Genomic DNA, 19,813 nt, shown 5'->3' with positions numbered 1-19,813 from the left:
TGTTAATGCAGACACATGCCCTACAAATAGGGCTGTAACCTGTTGTTCTCCCCTCCCGTTAAACGTAGCCATAGAGATGCAATGAGTAAATCAACTGTGCATGGTGTGAAAAAGGAGTCTGCCCCAGTGTGCACAGAGTTGGCACTAGTGTACACACAGCACAGAATATCCAGTTTAAAGACAGTCCTCTATAACCAACAGGTAGGCATTTGATGCTGCACTTGAACTATGATAGCAGTACCTGTACCGAAGTCTGTAATTTACACACGGGGACTATACCGATCAGATGATGGATTAACTGGCCTTTAATAACGTGTCCAGGTTATTGAAGTGGTCCGTAAAATTTGATGGAAGTCCTGGACATGTGTGGCTGTATCCTATTCACCATGTTATGCTGTTTGTTACTTGGGATTTGTATAGCGCCTTATGCATCATTGGTATGATCTCAAAGCGCTGATAGGTTGAACGCCCTCGGGAACCGCAGTTCAAGTCAGTCGAGAGAGAGAGAGTCGTAAAGTGCATGGGCGCACCAGCTATGTGTGCAGCTGGTGTGGTTGTTGCATGATAGTTGCTTCTTAGCGGTAGGTGTGGTGCTGAGGGGTGTCCAGTCAAAGATTTGAATCCAAAAGGATTGAATGCCATAGGATCGAGTCAATTTGACTCGAAACAAAAGGAGCACATTTTATTTCTTTTTTAATATTTTTTTTTGGGTTTCTGTTTTGAAAGAAAAAAAAAAAAGACCCTTTTGTTTTAGGTCCTTTTGATTCGACCCTTTTGTCATTCGATCCTTTGCATTCAAATCTTTGACCTATAACCGTGTGCTGAGGAGATCAGTTGAATGTGTTCAGTCTGGAGGTTGGACACCCAGACTGAGTTCTGGCTGCAATAGGCCTGAGGAGACGCCCAAGCTAGACGGTATGTGCTAGCTAGCTGTGTTTTATTAGGATGATGGGTAATGTTAGTATGAGAACAGCTTTACTGAATGTGTCAATACTGCTTTCTAGTTGAATGGTGGTGTATAGGAGAGAGTAAGCGTAGTAGTGTGATATTGTGGTAATCAGTAAAGTGTATGCGAGCAGGCACATAATGATATTGGGAATACCTTTCAAATTCAGCTTTTAACATAGTGACGCTATTAGGAAACGTTCAATGATGTTGGGAATACCATCTTAATTCAACTCTAATACAGTGATGTTATTAGGGCATAGTTCTAAGTTCAACTTTAACACAGTGACGCTATTGGGGCACACTCGATGTTGGGAATACCGTCTAGATTCAACGCTAGCACAGTGACGCTATTTGGGCACACATTCTAAGTTCAGTTTTAACAGTGATGCTATTAGGGCACACTTTGTAAGTTCAGTTTTAACACAGTAACGCTATTAGGGCACACTTTCTAAGTTCAACTTTAACACAGTGACACTATTGGGGCACACTCAATGATGTTGGGAATACCGTCTAGATTCAACGTTAGCACAGTGACGCTATTAGGGCACGCATTCCAAGTTCAATTTTAACAGTGACGCTATTAGGACACTGTCTAAAACAGGTCTATGAGGCCATACCCACATATGGCTACGCTTGACATACAATTGTTCCACCTAACATACCACTGTATTTAGGGTATGACTACTTTACCAGGCACACAGAGTTTTAAATTATATGACATTAAATGGTAATAGGCACCAGTATTCGTTTGTGAAGGCAGTAACCCTTGCTTATGTTGTTAACTTGGGCGAGACCCCAAGTGTCAAATGAAGGCAGCACATCAATTTAAAAGGTTGGTCTGGGAGCCCATCTACCGAGGACGAACATGGTCAAATAACCCGTTCTATGGAAAGGTGCCCCCTCAGGAGGGCCCACAACCATGTTTTCAGTAGAGGGGCTCCCACACACTTGCTAAATGTGTGATAAATTGTGGTTTCACCCAGGGTAATCCAGACATGGACCCAGGCTCACTGCGACTTAGAAAAGCTCAGCTTCACCTCACTGATGAGGCCCAACAAGGCAGAAAGACGTGTCTGAGGTTGCTAATGGTACTCTTGTTCAGAGGAGAATTGCACAACATTGGTGCTGGACTACACTTGTGGGGGGTGGGGGAGAGACCAGACTGATATGCAAATGTATATTTCTCCTGTGAAGGGTGCAGTGAGCTAAAACGTGGTTGTAGACCCTCCCGGGTGGAAGAAATTCCATAGAAAAGGGCATTTGCCCGAGTTTGTTCTCAGTAGGGGGGCTCCAACGCCCGTGCTTAATTAAAACAAAGTGTTGTCTACTTTAGTTGCTACGTTATCCCATTTGAGATTTCTGATATATCTGTGATCTCACTTTTGCCAGAGTGTATGTGGCACAACTTTACGTGATGTTGTCAAAGGTCGTGGTGAGGGACTTCCCTAGGTTTAAATAATCTGTTTTGGGGGTGATCAAGTTCAACGTTATCCAGCACATGGTGGGAAATGTTGCATCAACACATACTACAGGAAACCTTTTATGAATGGCTCCTAATGTATTTATTACAGGGACCTGTCTTTTACTTGCACGTTGGTTTTTAGTTACTAAGTGTGTAGCGCACACAATGGTGCATGGTTACGATGGAGGTATTAGTATATGGATTACTACGTACTTTAGGATGGGTAATTAGCATATGGGTTACTATGAACGTCACTCAATTATATTCTACGTTTGTTTTCTGTGTTTCACATCTAGTATCACCGTCTACCAAGCTTCCCTTCGCATTCTTAGTAAAAGCCATAATATTGCATTTCGAGAAAGCTACTGTAGGTCATGTATCCTCTAGCCGTGCAGCATCCCGCCCACATTATGCCTGCTGGTACCCAGCGGGCTCTCTTCACGTACCCCATGCGCATCTTAGTCCCTGGCTGGCCTCCGCCGGGAACAGGGGGTCTGGAAGGCAAGCGACTCATCTGCAGCTGCTTCTCCAGAGAGGACATGTCGACACTGGCCTGGAAAGCTCAAGCAGCCGCTCTGCAGCTGGGAACAACTAGCAGAAAGCGTCAGCCCACAGCTCAATGCAGGGGTCCGTCCGCAGCAGGACGGTGTCATGAGCAACGAAAAGAGGCAGTGCCTAGGGAAAAGCCTTCCCCAGACCCACCCACTCACGCCATAGACATAGAAAGCGGACATGGGCGTGCAGGCCAATGACGCCCATGCTCTTCAACGAATTATCGGTTGTGATCTGAGCATAGATAGAACGTTTTATATGGCCAAGCAATTTTTGCTTGAATTACTGGAGTGAAATCGTGTGGCGATGTGTGAATGTTATTCTGGTCATACCATAAAGTAATAACCATCACACCGTTTTCCATTCAATAAGAACGTGTTTGCGGATAGATGTAATTAAAACAGCTCAGAGGCGGGTAATGGTATGAGAGTGGGCCACCTTAGGGATATTTTAAAAAGTAATGTTATGTATCGAGTACAAGCGTTTAACTAATGTCTCCCCAATCCATCATGACGGCCACTAACTCCCCCCCCCCCCCCCAATTACATTGCCTCATGGTTTTCTGATTGGTCGAGAAGGCCGTGACATCCCAGCAGTCATTGCAGGCGCGCGGTTATTTGTAGCGGGAGGATCTGTGAGCGGAAGTGCTGAGATGGAGAGTGCGCAGACACAATAAACATACTGGCGGGGTTGGGGAGCGTTCAAGTGCTAGGCGGACATCTTGGAACCCACATAGGAGTTTGATAAATACATATGAAAGATAACGAGCAGTCCCATAGAAGTTTGAGAAAGTTTAGCACATTACATATGTCATGTTTTTAAAAAATGAATGCCAAAGCTTGTATTTTTGAGTTATTTAATAATTATGTGATAATTTGTGTTATTAAAATTGAAATTTCAATAACATTGTAGAGGTGCTTTTCGGGAAGAATCTGACCATGCTGCTTGGTATTTCATGTTTATTGCAGTTTTTCGTGGAACTACCAGTGTGAATATGTTTGAAAATGGCTGTTGTGGTTTCAACAAACTCCCCCATCAGATTAGCTCGTCTTCGATGTCTATGGTTAACCTGTTGCTTGGTTGCCAAGGAACCAGGAAGAAGCCTCCTGGCTGCAGATGAAGCGGTACAGAGTGCGACTGAGTGCGGGAGCAGAGGCGGTGCAGCCTTGCAGAGGCCTTGAGGATGAAGACCAGGAGGAGCCGGGCCACCAGCAAGAAGCGAATAGGTGAGGAAAAACAGTCCTAGAGAGGACAGCACTGCAGCCTATGCGCTGAAACTTCAGAGAGGACTTCATTCCCCCCCACAGGCAGACAGCACTGCACATGGATAGCCACGAATGATTGTGCACCAAATTCCCTGCAAAGCGAGTGATGGAACATGTGATGCATGCAGGTGTGCACATGTTTGAGGGGGAGTATACTAGAATATGAGGAGAAGAACGACGTTCGTGTGGATAATGTTGCATGGGTGTGCAGTGTTTCATTGCTCTCCCAGAGGAAAGTTACTTGCTCCCTTAGACTATTAAAGACGATCTAAGGTGGCCAACTTTACAAAACTTTTTCGCAGGACACTTAAGATGTGGTAATGCATCAGAAATCGCCTGCAATGCGAGTGTTTTCCATACGGTGTCCTATGCGACCATCGTAACCCCCCCCCCCGTCAACTTTTCCCATAACATTAGCGACAGATGGCATTTTAACACGTTCACAGCGGTGCTGGTCTTTGGCCCAGCTTTTCCCGGATCTGGGATCCTCCACAAGTCTCCCTGAATCAACAAGAGAGTGGAATGGGCAGACAGATTGGGGAGATGGAATGCGGGGAGGGGGCACCAAGATCACTTGCCTTGGTTGAACAGTGAAGCAGGGATTTAAATTCACTCTTCAGATTTGACCGCATTCCTTCCAAGCTTTACCTCGTACAAATAGTTTGGATTTCAAGGCCTGCGGTAATAATGTTTTAGAGCATTTTCTTACAAAAAACACAAATTGCATGATAAAACCACATGACAGCATGTGAATCCTTATAGCAACGTGCTAAGCCAATATAATATCATTATGGCTTTAATTTTCACATCCTGAATAGTGAACTATAAGAAACCGAGACTGCAAGATAATACCAATCTGAAAAATCTAGTTAACCCTACTGTACTTTCACTGATTTAAAATAAGTTGTGCAATAAACTCAGATATGGAGATTATTTGCAACAAACTTCCATCTCTTTTTTTTAATTCATGATGTTGATAACATTTGATTAGTGACATAAAGCAACTTTATTTTTTGTCATGTCAAGACAGTAGTCATCATGGATATAAACAAATCTTTAAGTGGTTGCTTTGTGTTGTGTTGCTCACTTTAACTATCGTAGAGTTACAAAGTAACTGCCGCTTTGCAAGCTCTTTGAGTTGGAAACGTGCCATTATGCACCTGAAAGGCTCTGCCACTGATAAAAGAAATGTTTGCAACCTGAGCGCCTTAATGGTTTGCAGCGCCAAGAACGCTGTGTGTGTGTGTGTCTGCCCAGCTCAGACTTTGAAAATTGGCAGTGTTGAATGTGTGGCCTCAGTTCTATATTTGGCTCGGGAGCGTCCAGGACGCGTTTCTTGAGCCTTTGAGTAATGTGTAAACAAAAAAAAAATGCACTCATTTGCATATGTGCTCACAGCAACAGAAGTGACTTCACACAAAAGGGCACTGAAAGGTGCGTCATCAGTCTTTGATACTCAAGGGCATCATGAGAAGTGGCATTACAAGATATTGTATGGCGCTTCCTGTCATGTGTTATTGTGTTGAATATAGAGCAACTCTATAGTCGAGTAAGCCATGGGTGTGCATGCAATACAGGGGTATACAACCTGCAACTCTCCAGTTATGCTGGACTTTGACTCCCATGATCTCTCACCATTGTCTATGTTGGCAAGAGCTGATTGGAGGTGTCGTCCAAATCCTCTGGAGAGCCAAAGGTTGCAGACCCCTGATGTAATAATGTAAATTATGAACTGAATCACTAAGGGACTCTGGGTAAAACACAGTGAGATTAAATGATTTTACCAGTATCCCACACTTTGGTCAAGTGTTGAAACCGGGATGTTGGCAATTCAAAGCACTTGACCATGCATTTTACCAGCTTTATTTAATATAAATATGTATTGCGGTTTTGGTTTGTGTTTCATGTGCTAAAATAATACTTTGTTTTTAGCAATGCCTTGAATATAATACAAATTAAATAATAATCTAGCATATAATTCTAAACTAACCTTATACCATATAACTTGTCATACGAACATGTTGAGCAAAAAGAGTATAGTTTACCTTTTATTTTCCCCATCCTGCATGGAAGGTCACAGTAGTACCTTGCAAAGTAATGAGCCTAAACAAATCTCCCTTGTGTTTTAACGCAATAGCCCTTATTTCACACAGCATGCTATGTTAAGCACCCTTTCAATTTTTCACCACCCACCCTTCATATATCTTAAAAGAGACAAAGTCCCTGCTAATAATCCCGCTCCTCCTATCAATGTCTAATTGCTCCCATTGTAATGCTCTGTTGACGCACAGCAACATGTTAAGATGTTTCACAGGCTCTTCTGAGAGCAGCTCTGAGCTCCAACTTTCACATGAAAGTGTGAGCGAGAGCTGGAAAGGCTTGATCAGGCCCTAATCAAAGTCAGGACTTTTCCCTCGCCTGGACAGGGGGTGTGTGGGACATGTTACGCAACCCATACATTTGGAACAGTCCCACAAAATACGGGATGGTTGGTCACCCTAAAAAGAACCGGGATAAGTAAAGAAGCTAATTGGGGGAGCCATTGTGTGATGCTGAGGGAATCCTGACCAAAGGATGTGGATGGACCATAATCCAAGGCAGCATTGGGTCAAGGTACACCAACAGCTAGATTCGATAACAGAGGCATGTGTGTATTAGTAGCATTATTCAGTGTTTTCATAACACAGATGGGGTTTCATCCAGCATACTTGGCTTACATTTCTGAGGTCATGGTAAATGCGCTTTTGCTTGTGGTCTTTTTTAAAAAAAAATACAAAAAAAATTGAGTGAAGAGGACATGGAAGAAAAAGGTTCCTTTCAGCAAGAGTTAGTGGACTTCAACACAAGGGAAACACAGAAGATGAACCAGGCACTCCTGGTCTCCACCTTACCCTTGCTAATATAGGACACCAGCTACTTGGCGCACAAGAATAAATCAGTTTTACATGTCAATTGGGACCCCATACCTTCAACTGTTGTGTGAGTAGGGTTCCCACTTGATGCGACACAAAACATCCCTAAGAAAATGTGTAAGGTCTTCTGTGTCCTTGCGATTCAAGAAGATCGGTTTGAGCATTCAGTCTTAAATGGAGGCAGAATATTATTTAGGTACTGTCCGAATCACATGTAATTCTGTCAAAGGAAAGCAAAAGGGTTGGATCAGTGTGTGACTTGTACATGGAAGCAACTAGACGATCTGGGTCCTGGCCAAGCTAGAAGACATCGTGGCCATCCTGATCTGTTGCCTGTCCCATGAAGGGTTCTTTCCGTGAGCCTTGGGCACCTTTGTTCCCTGCAGCTGCAGGCCATTGCGACAAAATGACTACTGCTCTGCAGGAGTTCAGGAATCAGTAGTAGCCAAACTGCCTACTCGGCACGCACATCTGCTAAACGAGCAATGATCCCAATCAGCCCTACAGATAAGAGTTGTATCCTCCACTTTTACTCCCTAAAAATAAGCACATACTCCCCCAAAAAATAAAATGAGCAGTCCAAAGACCAAAAATGGGGAATAAACACATAGGGACGTGCCCCTCTGCTTTCACCCGCACAGCTCCATGATATGTTTGAATCAGCAGTAAAATCAGTACTCCTGATCTGTAGAGGTAAAAATGTATCTTAATGTCCATGTATAACTAGGTGAAAATAATTATTACAACAATATTTCTGTTTTACAGTTAAATCATGTTTACCTTCCTATAAAATACTCTCAATTTCAAACCTTATCTGTAGCGCTGATCTCAATCCTAAATGTGAAATGGGCACAGCCCAAAAGATATAACTCTTTCCCCTTGTGTGGTAGTACAGGCAGAGGGCGGGCTATATCTTCTGGAGGGGTCTGAGCAGATAACAGTAGCAAGCCAACCAGCTTTAATACAACGGTTCCAAAATAAAAGATTTCCCAATCAAGGGTATATACAAATATAGACGATTAATTAAACAATAGAATGCAAGCAACTCATTAGAAAACACTAGGAACACTCATCCTTGTAAAATGTCGCCAATGCAGGCTTTTGTGAAAGGGCTCTCTGGATTGATAAGCAGGGATCCAAGGGCATTTTCATTGGGTAACAATGTCGTTGTTCAAAAGTGTGTTCTTGAAGGTAGACCAGGGGGCTTAAAAGCCACAATGGTGCCCTGGAGAACAGGGCCTCTTCACAGTATCTTTTTCTTCTTGTCTTTGGCACTCAACTGAGTTGAGCTCGGCTTCTTGACGCTTTTGCTGTAATCAAGCCGATGTCGAGACGTTCAAGTCGATCCGATCCCATAGGCAGTCTGTGTCGATTCAAAGGTGCCGGCTACAGATGGGTCAAATCGAATTTAAGATATTGAGGTAATGACTTCCAATTGTTTGGTGGTATAGTCAAGTCAGCAGTAAGACGAGTAAGTAAGTGGTTTCCAGCAGTTGAGTCCGCGTTTTAGTAATTTGCTCCCCAGATCTTGAGACCTCGACCAGGTTGATTGTGGAGATCAGTGGCAGTGGGTTGAGCTGGCGTCTGGATGTCTCGAAATGAAACACACATGTTAAAGATTTATAGAGCTCTAAAAACAGCACTGCAGGTCAAGTATCGGTTCGTAGTGCATTGAGCCAGCTTGCAGACGTTTGAATGCCAATCCAGGGGCTTCTCTAGGGGCTTCAGAAAAGGGTGAGTCCTTCAGTTCTGCACTTCCATTCAGGGAAGTTGTCTGGAAACTACAGGGGCTCTTTCACCTCTGGTGAACAGGGTCCTGATTCCAAAGGTGCTGGCAGAGAGGCCTTGATCCACAGCAGTTCACCCCCCGCTGTGCCCTGAAGGTGATTATGCGGTAGAGCTCTCCTTTGCTTTGGATGTGTTCTGGCTTCACCTCTTTGACATATGAGTTTGGAAAAGGCTGTACTCCCAACAGTGATCCAATGAATCGTTCTTATCTGTGTAAGAGTCCAAAGATAATTCCTGGTATGTGGGAGTGCCCCACTTCTTAAAAAGGCAAAATGTCACATGGGGTTGGTCCAAAGCAAGCCTGCTACAGGGGGTTTAATCTCTGTTGTAACCAGTGACCTTTGCCATTTCACAACATAGACAGTGTGCCTTGTCCTGCAGGACATGAGGGGCTGGGGAAGCAGGAAGTTGTAGTAGCCCTAACACAAATCAAGATGGTAGGACCCCTCTCCTGGCCTACCCATCCTCTTAGGCTACTTTAACTCCACCCCCTTTCTGTGTCTGCTGAATTCAACATTACTCCAATGATGAGCACCCAGGTGTGTGTGTGGCAGACGACTGTGCTGCCTTTGAAACATCGACTCCCAGGAGATGTCCTGGTGAAAGTTCCTGAGCTATGGAAGCAAGATATTGCCCTTTCTCGAAGGGGGTGAGGGGGGAACTGGGGTGGGATGAAAAGGCAGCATACTGACCATTGTTCCCCATAGCAGCTGTGGAGACATTCAGACCAGGCACTAATGCACATAATTCTGGTCATAGCTGGGCCCTGCTCAGAAACCTGACACCTGCACAATATCGAATTATTGTGTCTGTATAATTGCGGGACATTGGTGGCCCCCAGGCCACAATCAGGCATGGCTTATATTTACAGGTTTACGTTTCACCACGCTAACATGGGCCATAAAATTGACAACATTTCAACCAGAGGTGTGATCATTTAAAAAGCTCTGCCTGCAGGAACTTTGTGTTCTAGCAGCTGTCAGCAAGGTACATGTGACCTTTGAACCTGGCCTGTGCCAGTGCATGGCTGCTGCTTTAGATGTCAGGAGACTGGTACAGTGCAAATCACATAAATGCACTATGCTTTTGGCATGGAAATGTATGAAAGGGTGGTCTTGTTAGCAGACCTCCCTTTCAGATTACCCACACCCAGGCTTGATTTGATAGTTCCTGGAGCGTCCACAGCCATGGGAGATTGTGAACTGCCTCCTGCCAGTGGCCTGAGCGGCTACTCTTGGTTCTGGTGCCTGCTTTCATTGTGGGACTGATGATGCCGCTGCTTCTGATTTTGTCATGGGAGCAGAAGTGTAATCCGGACTGCAGAATTGGGTTTGATTGAGATAGCACAGGCCCATTGTTACAGTAGTAAGCTCAGGATCTACTCAGGGCTCTTATTATTCTGATGGCTCCATCTTGTCGCCTATACCTCTCCTCCAGCTCTTTCTTCATCTAATACTTGTGCTTGGATGAAGTTTGGACCATGGGTTGAGCAGTGTTTGCTAGGGCTGCTGTGGACTGCTGCCTCTAATAGGACCTGTGGGGGCCATAAAATAAACAGTGGGAGAGTCAACCTTGATGTCCCAGGCGGAGCCCTTTGTTGGCTCTATAGGTTTCTTTGTCAGTGCCAGGCTGTGTTTCTGCGGGATCTTGTGCGAACTCTTAACTGCCTCTGCACACTTTAGCTGTGGCATAGTAGGTGAGGCACAGTTGTTTCTGGGGCAACCCCTTTTGAAGCCAGTAATTGCAGGGATTTGCAGTTTGTGGAGATACCCCACACTTAACATGCCTGGAACAGCTATAAATCTCCTTTTTCCTCTCTTCACCCTCTTGGCTTCGCAGAGACTCTTGGTTTGGATTAATGGTGGCTGTGGCCCCTCTACAATTTTGGAGACTAGTCTGGTCATCTGTGCACCTTCATCGTGTTTGGGTGGCAGACGTGGCAGAATTGGAGAAGAAGTGCCCTTGTACCCTGTGTATATTGTTTTTTTATGTGGAGACAGCGCAGCCATTTTAAGCAGTATAAAGGCCACAAGATGGGCAATTTCTTCACTTTCACGGCAATGCTGTACAAGCCCAAAGCCGACAAAATTGTGTTTGCTCGGGTACATAGTGAACATGCAGAAGCAATGACCCTAGACACACTGGATACCAAGTTGAACCTTCAGCACCCCCTCTCTTGCCCTAAGAAAGAAGTTCCAGGTTCTGTTTCAATAGCTAATGGACATGGAGAAGAAGGCAGACAAAATTGAAAATGCATCTTTTGCACCGAGCCAGAGGCTTTCTGATTTCACTGATAGGGTAGTCGCCTTGGAAGCGCATTGCAAGTCATCGCAAACCAAACATCAAAACGCTAAACCTGGATCTAGGCAGAATGATATACACATCCTTCGCGTACTCAAACATGTTTTGGATATAGGCCTTTAAGGCTTCATATAGGATTTATATCACAGCTTCCTGACCACAGAGAGAAGTTGTTTGTTAGGACACATTGTACTTATCCACATACAACGTGATAAAGGCCTCCTCCTTCATGGTATGAGATTTCACTTTTACCAGATTAAGCAAAAATCATAGAGGCAGCCTGTAAAATGCTGGAGATTCTCTTCATCGAGGCCAATATTAAACTATTTCAGGATCTTGGTGGCTAATCAGAGATCCATTTGGGAGGTTACATATTGGCTTAAGGAGCATGACATAAAGTACTGCTGCAGCTTTTCATATTATTTGCAGTTTACACACAATGAGCGACCTTGGTTGGTCTCCACACTTTAGGATGCTGAACCCTTGCTACATCTGAATCTGAGAGGGATTTGGGAACCTTGTCTGAATCGGTCGGATCCTCACAGGATCCTTGGAGGAAAACTCAAGGTTGGACACAACTAGGGGTGCTAAAGAGGGGCCCCTGCAATGGGAGTTTGGATGCTGTGACCAGTGAGATTACCTCACTTAATTCTGGCCTCTTTTGGATTCTATTGCCTATGAGCCAGCTTGCAAACGGAGGCCTTTGTTGTGGAGTTTTCACATTGGCGTGGCTTGTTTTGAAATGGCTTGTCTTTTGTCGCTGCCAGTTTTCTGCTGCATCCACGTAAGCACCGTGACTGCTCTTTGCACCTTAATTCTGGGTTCCTGCATGACTTTTTTTCCCCATAGTGAGGTTTTCTTGGTTGTGGGATTTTGGGTGTGCCTGGTTCCAGAGGAAGACTAAGTCTAGTTGGAACGACATTGACAAGCTGTGATGAGGATTTTAGCTCCATATTAGTAAAGTTCTTCGAAGGGTTGGGGGGGGGGTGGGAGGGTGGAACTGGTCTGCTTGTGATTTTCCACTGGTCTTAGATGGGGTTTGGTGATTTATCTTGCATGTCTTCTCCATTCATGGCATTGTACATAAGCCATGTCTGGTATTAAATGACTGATGGACATTTTGTCACCCAGAATGTTCAAGGACTGGAGTCTCCAGTAAAATGATACATGAACTCTCTTGCTTGATGTGGGTACACTGATTGCCATTTTTCAGGTGACTTGCCTCCTCCACAGGGATCCGTTTAGATTAATCAGCATTATTCTTTTTTTCTCCTCCGCAAATGCTAGTCTCTGAAGAAGCGAAGAAGAGTGGACTCACAAGTCTACAAGTCTAGTGGCCAATGATCCACCTTTTCGCTAAGGAAGAGGTTCTTACGGACCCAAATGGGAGATTTCTCTTAGTCAAAGAGATGTTTGGCCATTTGGAAACATTTCTCTCAGTTTAAGTGTCAAATGACAAGCCGTGCAATTTTTACTTGATTTCCTGCTAATAGCAGTGTTGTTTATATTGGAGCATTTAATTTGGCGGGAGAATTTAACAGTCTTGCACCACATTATTGGTAAGTCTGTCCCGCTGCAAAGGTGATTTCCAGGCTGCTGTTGTACTGGCTAGAGTTTTGAGGGACCTGGGACTAGTTCGGGCATGATGAATTTTCCCACCCCCCAGGAAGAGATTATACCATTATCCCTCTCCAGCGTAGGGGTCATTCCCATATACACGGGGTTCTGGTGTCCTTCTCTTTGACCCTGTTGGTGACCAAGCTAGGCATTAGGCTTCTCACTGATCACTCCACGGTAACAGTCTCACTCTGGGTTGGTCATCTGGCAGCACCCAAGAAGCCTGCCTGGGTGCTGAAATACATATTCCTGGGGATTCAGTGATGGCAAAGGAAATTTTGATTATAAAACCAACTATGTTGCTGGAAACTGTGTTTTGCAATGCTCTTAATTCGGTTGTCCATGGAGTTTTTTATTAGACAGGAAGCAACTTGCACTAAGGCAATGGAGGACACATGTCTTAAGAGGAGGCCCATACATTGAGAGTACTAAGATCTCTTCAAATAACCAGGGCCAAGCCAGAAGCCCACTTGGCCAACTTCACTCCTCATCCTTTAATCAGGAGTAAGCAGGGTTATTATTGAAGGGGAAATGAGGATAATAAACCTCTGGTCTCCAAGCGTCAACCCACTATGCACAGGAACTATATTGTTTGTTGGATTAGGAGGATTCTCCTCAATGTGGAGCAAAGGAAAAGGCTGCTATGTTATGAGATTATGGCGCACATATCTGGGGAATCTGACTCATAATAAGCAGCTGGAGTATTTTGAAGGGGTGAATTTTGTCCGCCCGTCCCAGAAGGATCAGGAGGTCTCTAAGGATCCTGTTTCGAAGGAATAAGCAGATGCCATGATTTCACTGATCCAAAATATTAGAGGAACTGGAGGCTTTTCAGCCCTTGACTTTCAAGCACCTTCTCTCAGACCCTATGGTATAACTTTTTTATTCATTTTGGAACTCGGCTACAAACTCAGTTGCTGAGCCGTCAATCGACTTGCTCCTGAAACCTGGGTTGGATGCCATGGACTGCGATTTGTGTTGCTTCATAGCTCTCATGAATGCTATCTATCTATCCATGTGAATTTATATTGAGCCTATGTCCCAAAGACATCTAAGCACCGAATATCATGAATGCTGGGTGTTGAAAATGGTCCAGAGTTTCCAGGGCTCCTTTATCCATACGACGTCTAGCTGCAAACTGACCAGAATGTGCACTTAAGGTTACAAGATGGTTTCACTCTCTTCTATGTCTGCTCAAAATGATTTCGGAGTACTGCCTTCCCTGCTGGCGAAACTACAGGAGGAGATCATGTGGCACAATGTGGTGGACTTGTTCCACAGCGCAGACTTGCTGGAAATTCGGTCTTTTGTAAACTGGCTGAATACTAGCCAGCATCAAACAGTATCCCAAAAACCTGTTTGGGCGGTTCATGTATGCCCTCTCTTCATTCTTCTTATTGGCAGCTTCATGGATCAAATCGTTTCTACATAATAGAATGTCCAAAGTTATATTTATATGGGATAAACCACGCTCTAAACCAGAGAGGCTGGGCTCTGGAGTGCCTCAAGGCGCTTGCCTCTCACCGGCTCTCTTTAACGTCTACTGCCGCCAGTTATGCGACCTTCTAGCTAAACTGGGAGTGCGCTTTTCTAATTATGCTGGCGACACTCAGCTGATTATAAATATTAGTGGAGAATATGAAAACGATTCAGAGAGGATTTCGTTGATTTATGGAGCCGCCCAAAACTGGATGGCTTCCAATGGAATGTGCCTGAACGTGGCCAAGAATGAACTCTTAATTTTCAGCTCATATTAGGCTTGTTCCAAACTTGACAGAAAGTGCTCGGGCTTTACTATTGAAATTCACCATGTTTATAAGAGCGCCAATGTCAAGACCTTGGGATTCATCCTCGAGGCCTCCCTTAATTCAGATGGACAGGTGTATAACATCACTGTAGTGTGCTATTAGCTGGTGCAAATAAAAGCAGTTTGAGAAAACTTCAGATCTTACAAGACGATGCCGTGTGCATTCAAAACGATAAAAAAAATTCCCTGAACGTGAACAGATTTTGGTCCATAGGAGAAACATGCACTGGCTCCCAATGAAAGCCAGGATTCGCTTTAAGGTCTGCACTGTTGTGCATAAATGTCTCTATGGTCAAACACCTAGATACCTAAAAGATTCCATTAGCCCTAAGAGAACTACGAGATCCAGTGACTCCATACACCTGGTTGGCCCTAAGAGCAAACGAGCGAAAGGCCTTTGTAGGTCCTTCCAGTCACAGGCACGTGTGTATGGAATAAGCTTCGCAAAGACCTGCGTGCGGATAGTAATCGCGCTACGTTTAGGAAACGTCTGAAAACAGTACTCTGAAAGAATTGACAAATTCTTGACTTGACCTTTCCCTGTACTTGATTCTGATTTTCATCCTCCTTCTGCGCCCTGATGCCTGAGGGCTGCAGCGCATTGCAAACAAATAAATGCATTTTTCTATGGCACGCAAGGTGCTTAGTTGCACAGAAAGAGCAGCCATCCTCTGTAAGATAATTCCTTGCCAGCTGTTGAGATGTAGGGGTGCCATTTAGTTAACACATCAGAGGCTCGAATTCCTGTGGGACAGACTCTGCTTTTATTTTGCTAAAGGTTAGTGAAATTGATACCACTATCTGATAGCCTCTTTTAAGCAGCTAAAGACGATTTAGCTGTGTTCCGTGATATGTAAATAGTCTATATATTGCAACACTGGTGGCAGAAATGCTAAATGGGAGATTTGGAAACTGGCTGCTTGAGTTAAATTTTTAAGTACAAGTGGCCATTTTTTTCAACCCTGAACCCGAGCATCATACATTAAATTAGCTTTGGCATATTTGTAGTGTTTCGTTGCCAATACACCCTTTGACGAATTGGCCTGCGACTTCTGAGAAATACGTTTTCAACGGGCAGGTTTAATAGATGGAAGAGATGTGTCTACTTGTAAATGCTTAATTGTAAATTGGCACCTAGGGGTAAAGCAGAGCAGCAGCTCCCTCTGCTGCCAGACACACGAATAGCACGTCTTTCCTAAAAGCTATAGAGAGCACCAATGGTGCACAATGAAAAAATGCAGTCGCATTTTTCAAATTCCAGTTGTATTGTCTACTGTTTTGGGCACGGTTTAGAGGGCTGGTAAAACACTCCGGATAACTTAAATTACAGACATTTGGCCTAAAATGTAATTGCTTGTGCTTTTTGTTTTGTGTTTAGTGAAATTGATTGGAATATCTATACAAAATATAAAGAGAACTAGAAGAATAGGTGGTCACAGCATCGTGATACAAGAAGTTGCCACATATCATACTGAAATCAAGAGATCATCAATTAGGAATAGTGTTCTATATGCTCTCCCTGTGCGAAAAGTTGCAAACAGGGCTCATGAGATCGATCTCCAAGACGCATTGGTGGACTGACTCAACGACAGATGGGTGCAGCCAGGATGCACAGTATGAAGGGTGATACATCTATGTGGAGGGGTCAGGCTGACCTTCACCGGTGGTGCTGCCAGAGTGACCGAGCAGCAGCGGTCCCATGTGGAAAAAACCCACTCGTGCAGGCAATTGCTGAGATGGTGCCATGCACCAATGTCCCTGCAAAAATGTCTCCTGACAAAAATCTCGCCGTTTTTTTGCAGAGACATTATTAAATTGAACATGCGGGGGACACCCCCGCAACGCCCGAATTATTTTATTTTTTTACAAGGGGATCAGGGGACATCCCTGCAACCTGTCCCCATGCGCAATGTCACAATATATAATGTCGCCAATGGCTTTTCCCGGCAACATTATGTATGGGGACATTTTTACCGGATACCGCTGAGAGATCAGGTCCTTCAATCATGTGACTGCCACCCAAGGCCACCCGCCCCCCAGCTGCACAGGTGGTGGACTCGATGGCAGATGGGTGGGTCCCTTATCTACAGGTTGGAGGGTGATAGATCTACAGGGTAAGCCAGTGTAACCTTTACTGGTGGCATTCCAGAGCACGGGCAATGGAAAGTCCCAGATGGCTAAGGGTTCACCTGATGGCTGGAGCCAGGATCTGCAGGGTGCTTAATCTTTGGGGCAGCCCTGGCTGAGCTTCACTGGTGTTGCTTCCAGATCACACAAGCAATGGGAAGTCCCAGATGATTAAGGGTTCACCAGATGAATTGAGCCAGGAACTGCAGGTTGATTTGATGGTGTTTAATCTATGGGGCAGCCCTGGCTGACCTTCACTGATGTTGCTTCAGGGCACACAAGCAGTGGGAACACCTAGATGGCTAAGGGTTCACCAGATGGATGGATCCAGGACCTGCTGTTTGGAGGGTGTTTAATCTATAGGGAAGCCCTGGCTGACCTTCACTGTTGTTGCATCCAGAGCACACAAGCAATGGCAAGTCTCAGATGGCTAAGGGTTCACCAGGTGGATGGAGCCACGGTCCGCAATGTGGAGGGATTTGAATCTACATGGTGGGCCAGGCTGTCCTTCACTGGTGTTTCCTCCGTATTGCACAAGCAGTGGCAGTCCCAGATGGCTAAGAACCACAATTGCAGGAACTTACAGAAGATCGTGTAACCATGTCACATGACCCCCACCCGCACAGGTGGATCGCTTCCAGAGTGCACAAGCAGCAGCCGGCTCAGGTGGCAAAGAACCAAAAGTGCAGGCACTTTCTGTAGTCCTGTGACCCAGTCACGTGACCTCCAACTGCACTGGTGTCCTTGCTGGTAGATTGGGTGGAGACATTATCCGCAGGTTGGAGGGTGATCAGTCCACAGGGAGGGCGTGGCTAACCTCATCTGGCAGCACTGCCAGAGTGCACAAGCAGCGGCAGTCCTAGATGACAAAGAACCACAGGTGCACGCAAGTTGTTCATATTTTGGCAGTCTAGAGCTATGCTATTTATGCCATGCCAGGCATCATTATACAATAGAATGGAAATGAGAAGTTCTATATATACCTACGGGTAATATATGCATGGTCTAGTGAATCTGCAACTAAAGGTTTGCACTTCACACAATTTCTTTCTGCCACTACCTACATGGAATGCCAAAAAGAACTTGGCGCTTATGGTAGTTGTATTCCAAACATATTTGGAGAGCCAAAGGTTGCAGATCCCTGACAGGGGATTAAAAAACAGTCAGTAGGTTTATAAATAAAAAAAATAAAGATGCTCTCTCCTATTGCTTTAATTTGGTATAGTTCTATTTTTGAATGAAGACATAATCCTGGCATTGCTGATGGCCTTTGGTGTTTTGTGGGCCAAATGTAAGTGTTGGTATGGATTGTATCCCCGCCAGGTGATTGTGTTCATATGAAAGGTGTACACAAAAACTGTACTGACGTCAGGTTGGTGCTGTGTTACTAATTTGCGTTCTATTTTGTTTGTCCCACAGGCATTAGTGACATCTCTCCCTCGACAAGTTTACCTCCTCTAGTCGAGGGTCAGTTGCGCTGTTTTCTGAGGATAACTGTGAGTAAACTCTTATGGACCATCCCAAAACCCCCACCTTCTGTCCTCATCAGGCTCCGGTGGTGGGGGGAAACCTCAGACGGGACCGTTTTTCGGCCACGCATCACATCGCAAATTGAACAGAAAACGGTGAAAACAACAGCCCGTTTTGCTATCCGCTGCGGACCCAAGCAGTTTACCTCCTACCTGACGGGTAAGTTTATATGGCAATTGATTGTGGTGACATAATACTTTGCGTTGTGTGCTTGATAATTGTTTCTTTTGTATGGACATTGTCTCTCAAGATAATCAAACCATTGTCATACATTTGCGGGTTCAAAAAGTGTTATTTTATTTTCATCAGAGATAACAGTAGACATCGCATATCCAATGCCAATTCCCTCACAGAGCCGAGACTGTATGTCAAAGTTGAATGTCAAAGTACAAAAGTATATATCACGTAAATAAAGGGCCAGGCTGCAGGTACGCCGGGGAAGCCACAATATACTAAGAACATGCATATAATATTAGGAAGCAATAAAAGAACACATGAACGATTATCAGTTGAACAGAGCGCGAATCTATTGCACAGTATTGGTTAAGTCAATCAAAATAAATTATTTAATACAGAAAAAGTGTTGTGTAATTTACAAAAATATTCAAGATACTGGATATATGTGCGGGTGTGCTCCAGTGCGCACCAAAAGAGAAGGTACAATGAAACCTCTGTAATGTTACTACTGAAAAGAGTCTGGGAGAAAGGGAGAGGTGAGAGGACAGAAAGAGAGAAAGGAGGGGTAGAACGGAAGGGAGGAAGAAGGAACCCATCCTGTGTGAACTAGGTTCAGCTACTGACACTAGTAGGTTCTTCTGCAGTGAAGGAGTGTGTTCCATTGATAGAGTGACTATAAGGCCTTAGATCGGTTGAGAGTACCTCAAAGATCCAAGTGGCTGAACTACAGAGGATTGCAGCATGGGGTGGTGGAGCCCAGCCAGGAGTGTTTAAGGGATGGCCCAAGCTCTAGAAAATACTGTGCTGAATGGAACTGTCAGGGGCTCTCTAGCTGCAACTTTTACTAGGATATAATTACACAGGTTTGTCTACTTCTAGGAAATTGCTATTAGATGTGGAGTTGGGGAGGGACTTGCAGATGCGGTTCCAAATATTCTGTGGTCGATCAATCATCATTTTTGAATAGCCGTTACCATTTGCTTATGAACTGTATTTGTTTTCTTCTGTTAGTACAAGTTGGTTAAAGCCAAGACTCTTTCTTCACTGTTGATCTTCATGCATGTTATGTTATTTGGCATTTGTATAGCGCCTACTGCCATTGGTATGGCCTTGAAGTGCTGTGAGCATGATCGCCCTTTCGAACTCTGAGGCTATGTTGAGAAGTAGTGAGCAGAGTGGTAAAATGTGTGGGGCTTCAGACCCCAGCTGGCCACTTGCGCCATGTCCCTTGTGTCCAACATAGGCAGACACTGCTCCTTCAAACAGGATTTAGCAAGGAAGGTACACACGTCTTAGTAGGAACTTTCTCTCCTGTGGAAAATCAACC

At 44.6% G+C, this 19,813-nt stretch overlaps 2 protein-coding genes across 3 annotated transcripts in view; one reads left to right on the top strand and one right to left on the bottom strand.

The window, feature by feature from the left end:
• The window catches only part of PPME1 (protein phosphatase methylesterase 1), a 491,485-nt gene extending 488,376 nt beyond the window's left edge, over positions 1–3,109 (bottom strand). The window contains exon 1 of the mRNA XM_069640139.1: positions 2,857–3,109. Coding sequence (XP_069496240.1) covers positions 2,857–2,951 — 95 coding nt within the window. The 5' untranslated portion in view covers positions 2,952–3,109. The remainder of the gene's footprint in view (positions 1–2,856) is intronic.
• A 959-nt stretch (positions 3,110–4,068) lies between these two features.
• C2CD3 (C2 domain containing 3 centriole elongation regulator) overlaps positions 4,069–19,813 on the top strand; it is a 594,096-nt gene continuing 578,351 nt past the window's right edge. For both annotated transcript variants that reach the window (XM_069640138.1, XM_069640137.1), the window contains exons 1-2: positions 4,069–4,188; positions 18,199–18,468. In XM_069640138.1, the coding sequence (XP_069496239.1) occupies positions 4,146–4,188; positions 18,199–18,468 (313 nt within the window). In that variant the 5' untranslated portion in view covers positions 4,069–4,145. The remainder of the gene's footprint in view (positions 4,189–18,198; positions 18,469–19,813) is intronic.

This window comes from Ambystoma mexicanum, chromosome 7q, assembly GCF_040938575.1.
Source record: "Ambystoma mexicanum isolate Mex_15411 chromosome 7q, UKY_AmexF1_1, whole genome shotgun sequence".
Lineage (NCBI taxonomy): Eukaryota > Metazoa > Chordata > Amphibia > Caudata > Ambystomatidae > Ambystoma > Ambystoma mexicanum.
The sequence above is the reverse complement of the archived record's forward strand: the minus strand, read 5'-3'. Positions and strand labels throughout refer to the sequence as shown.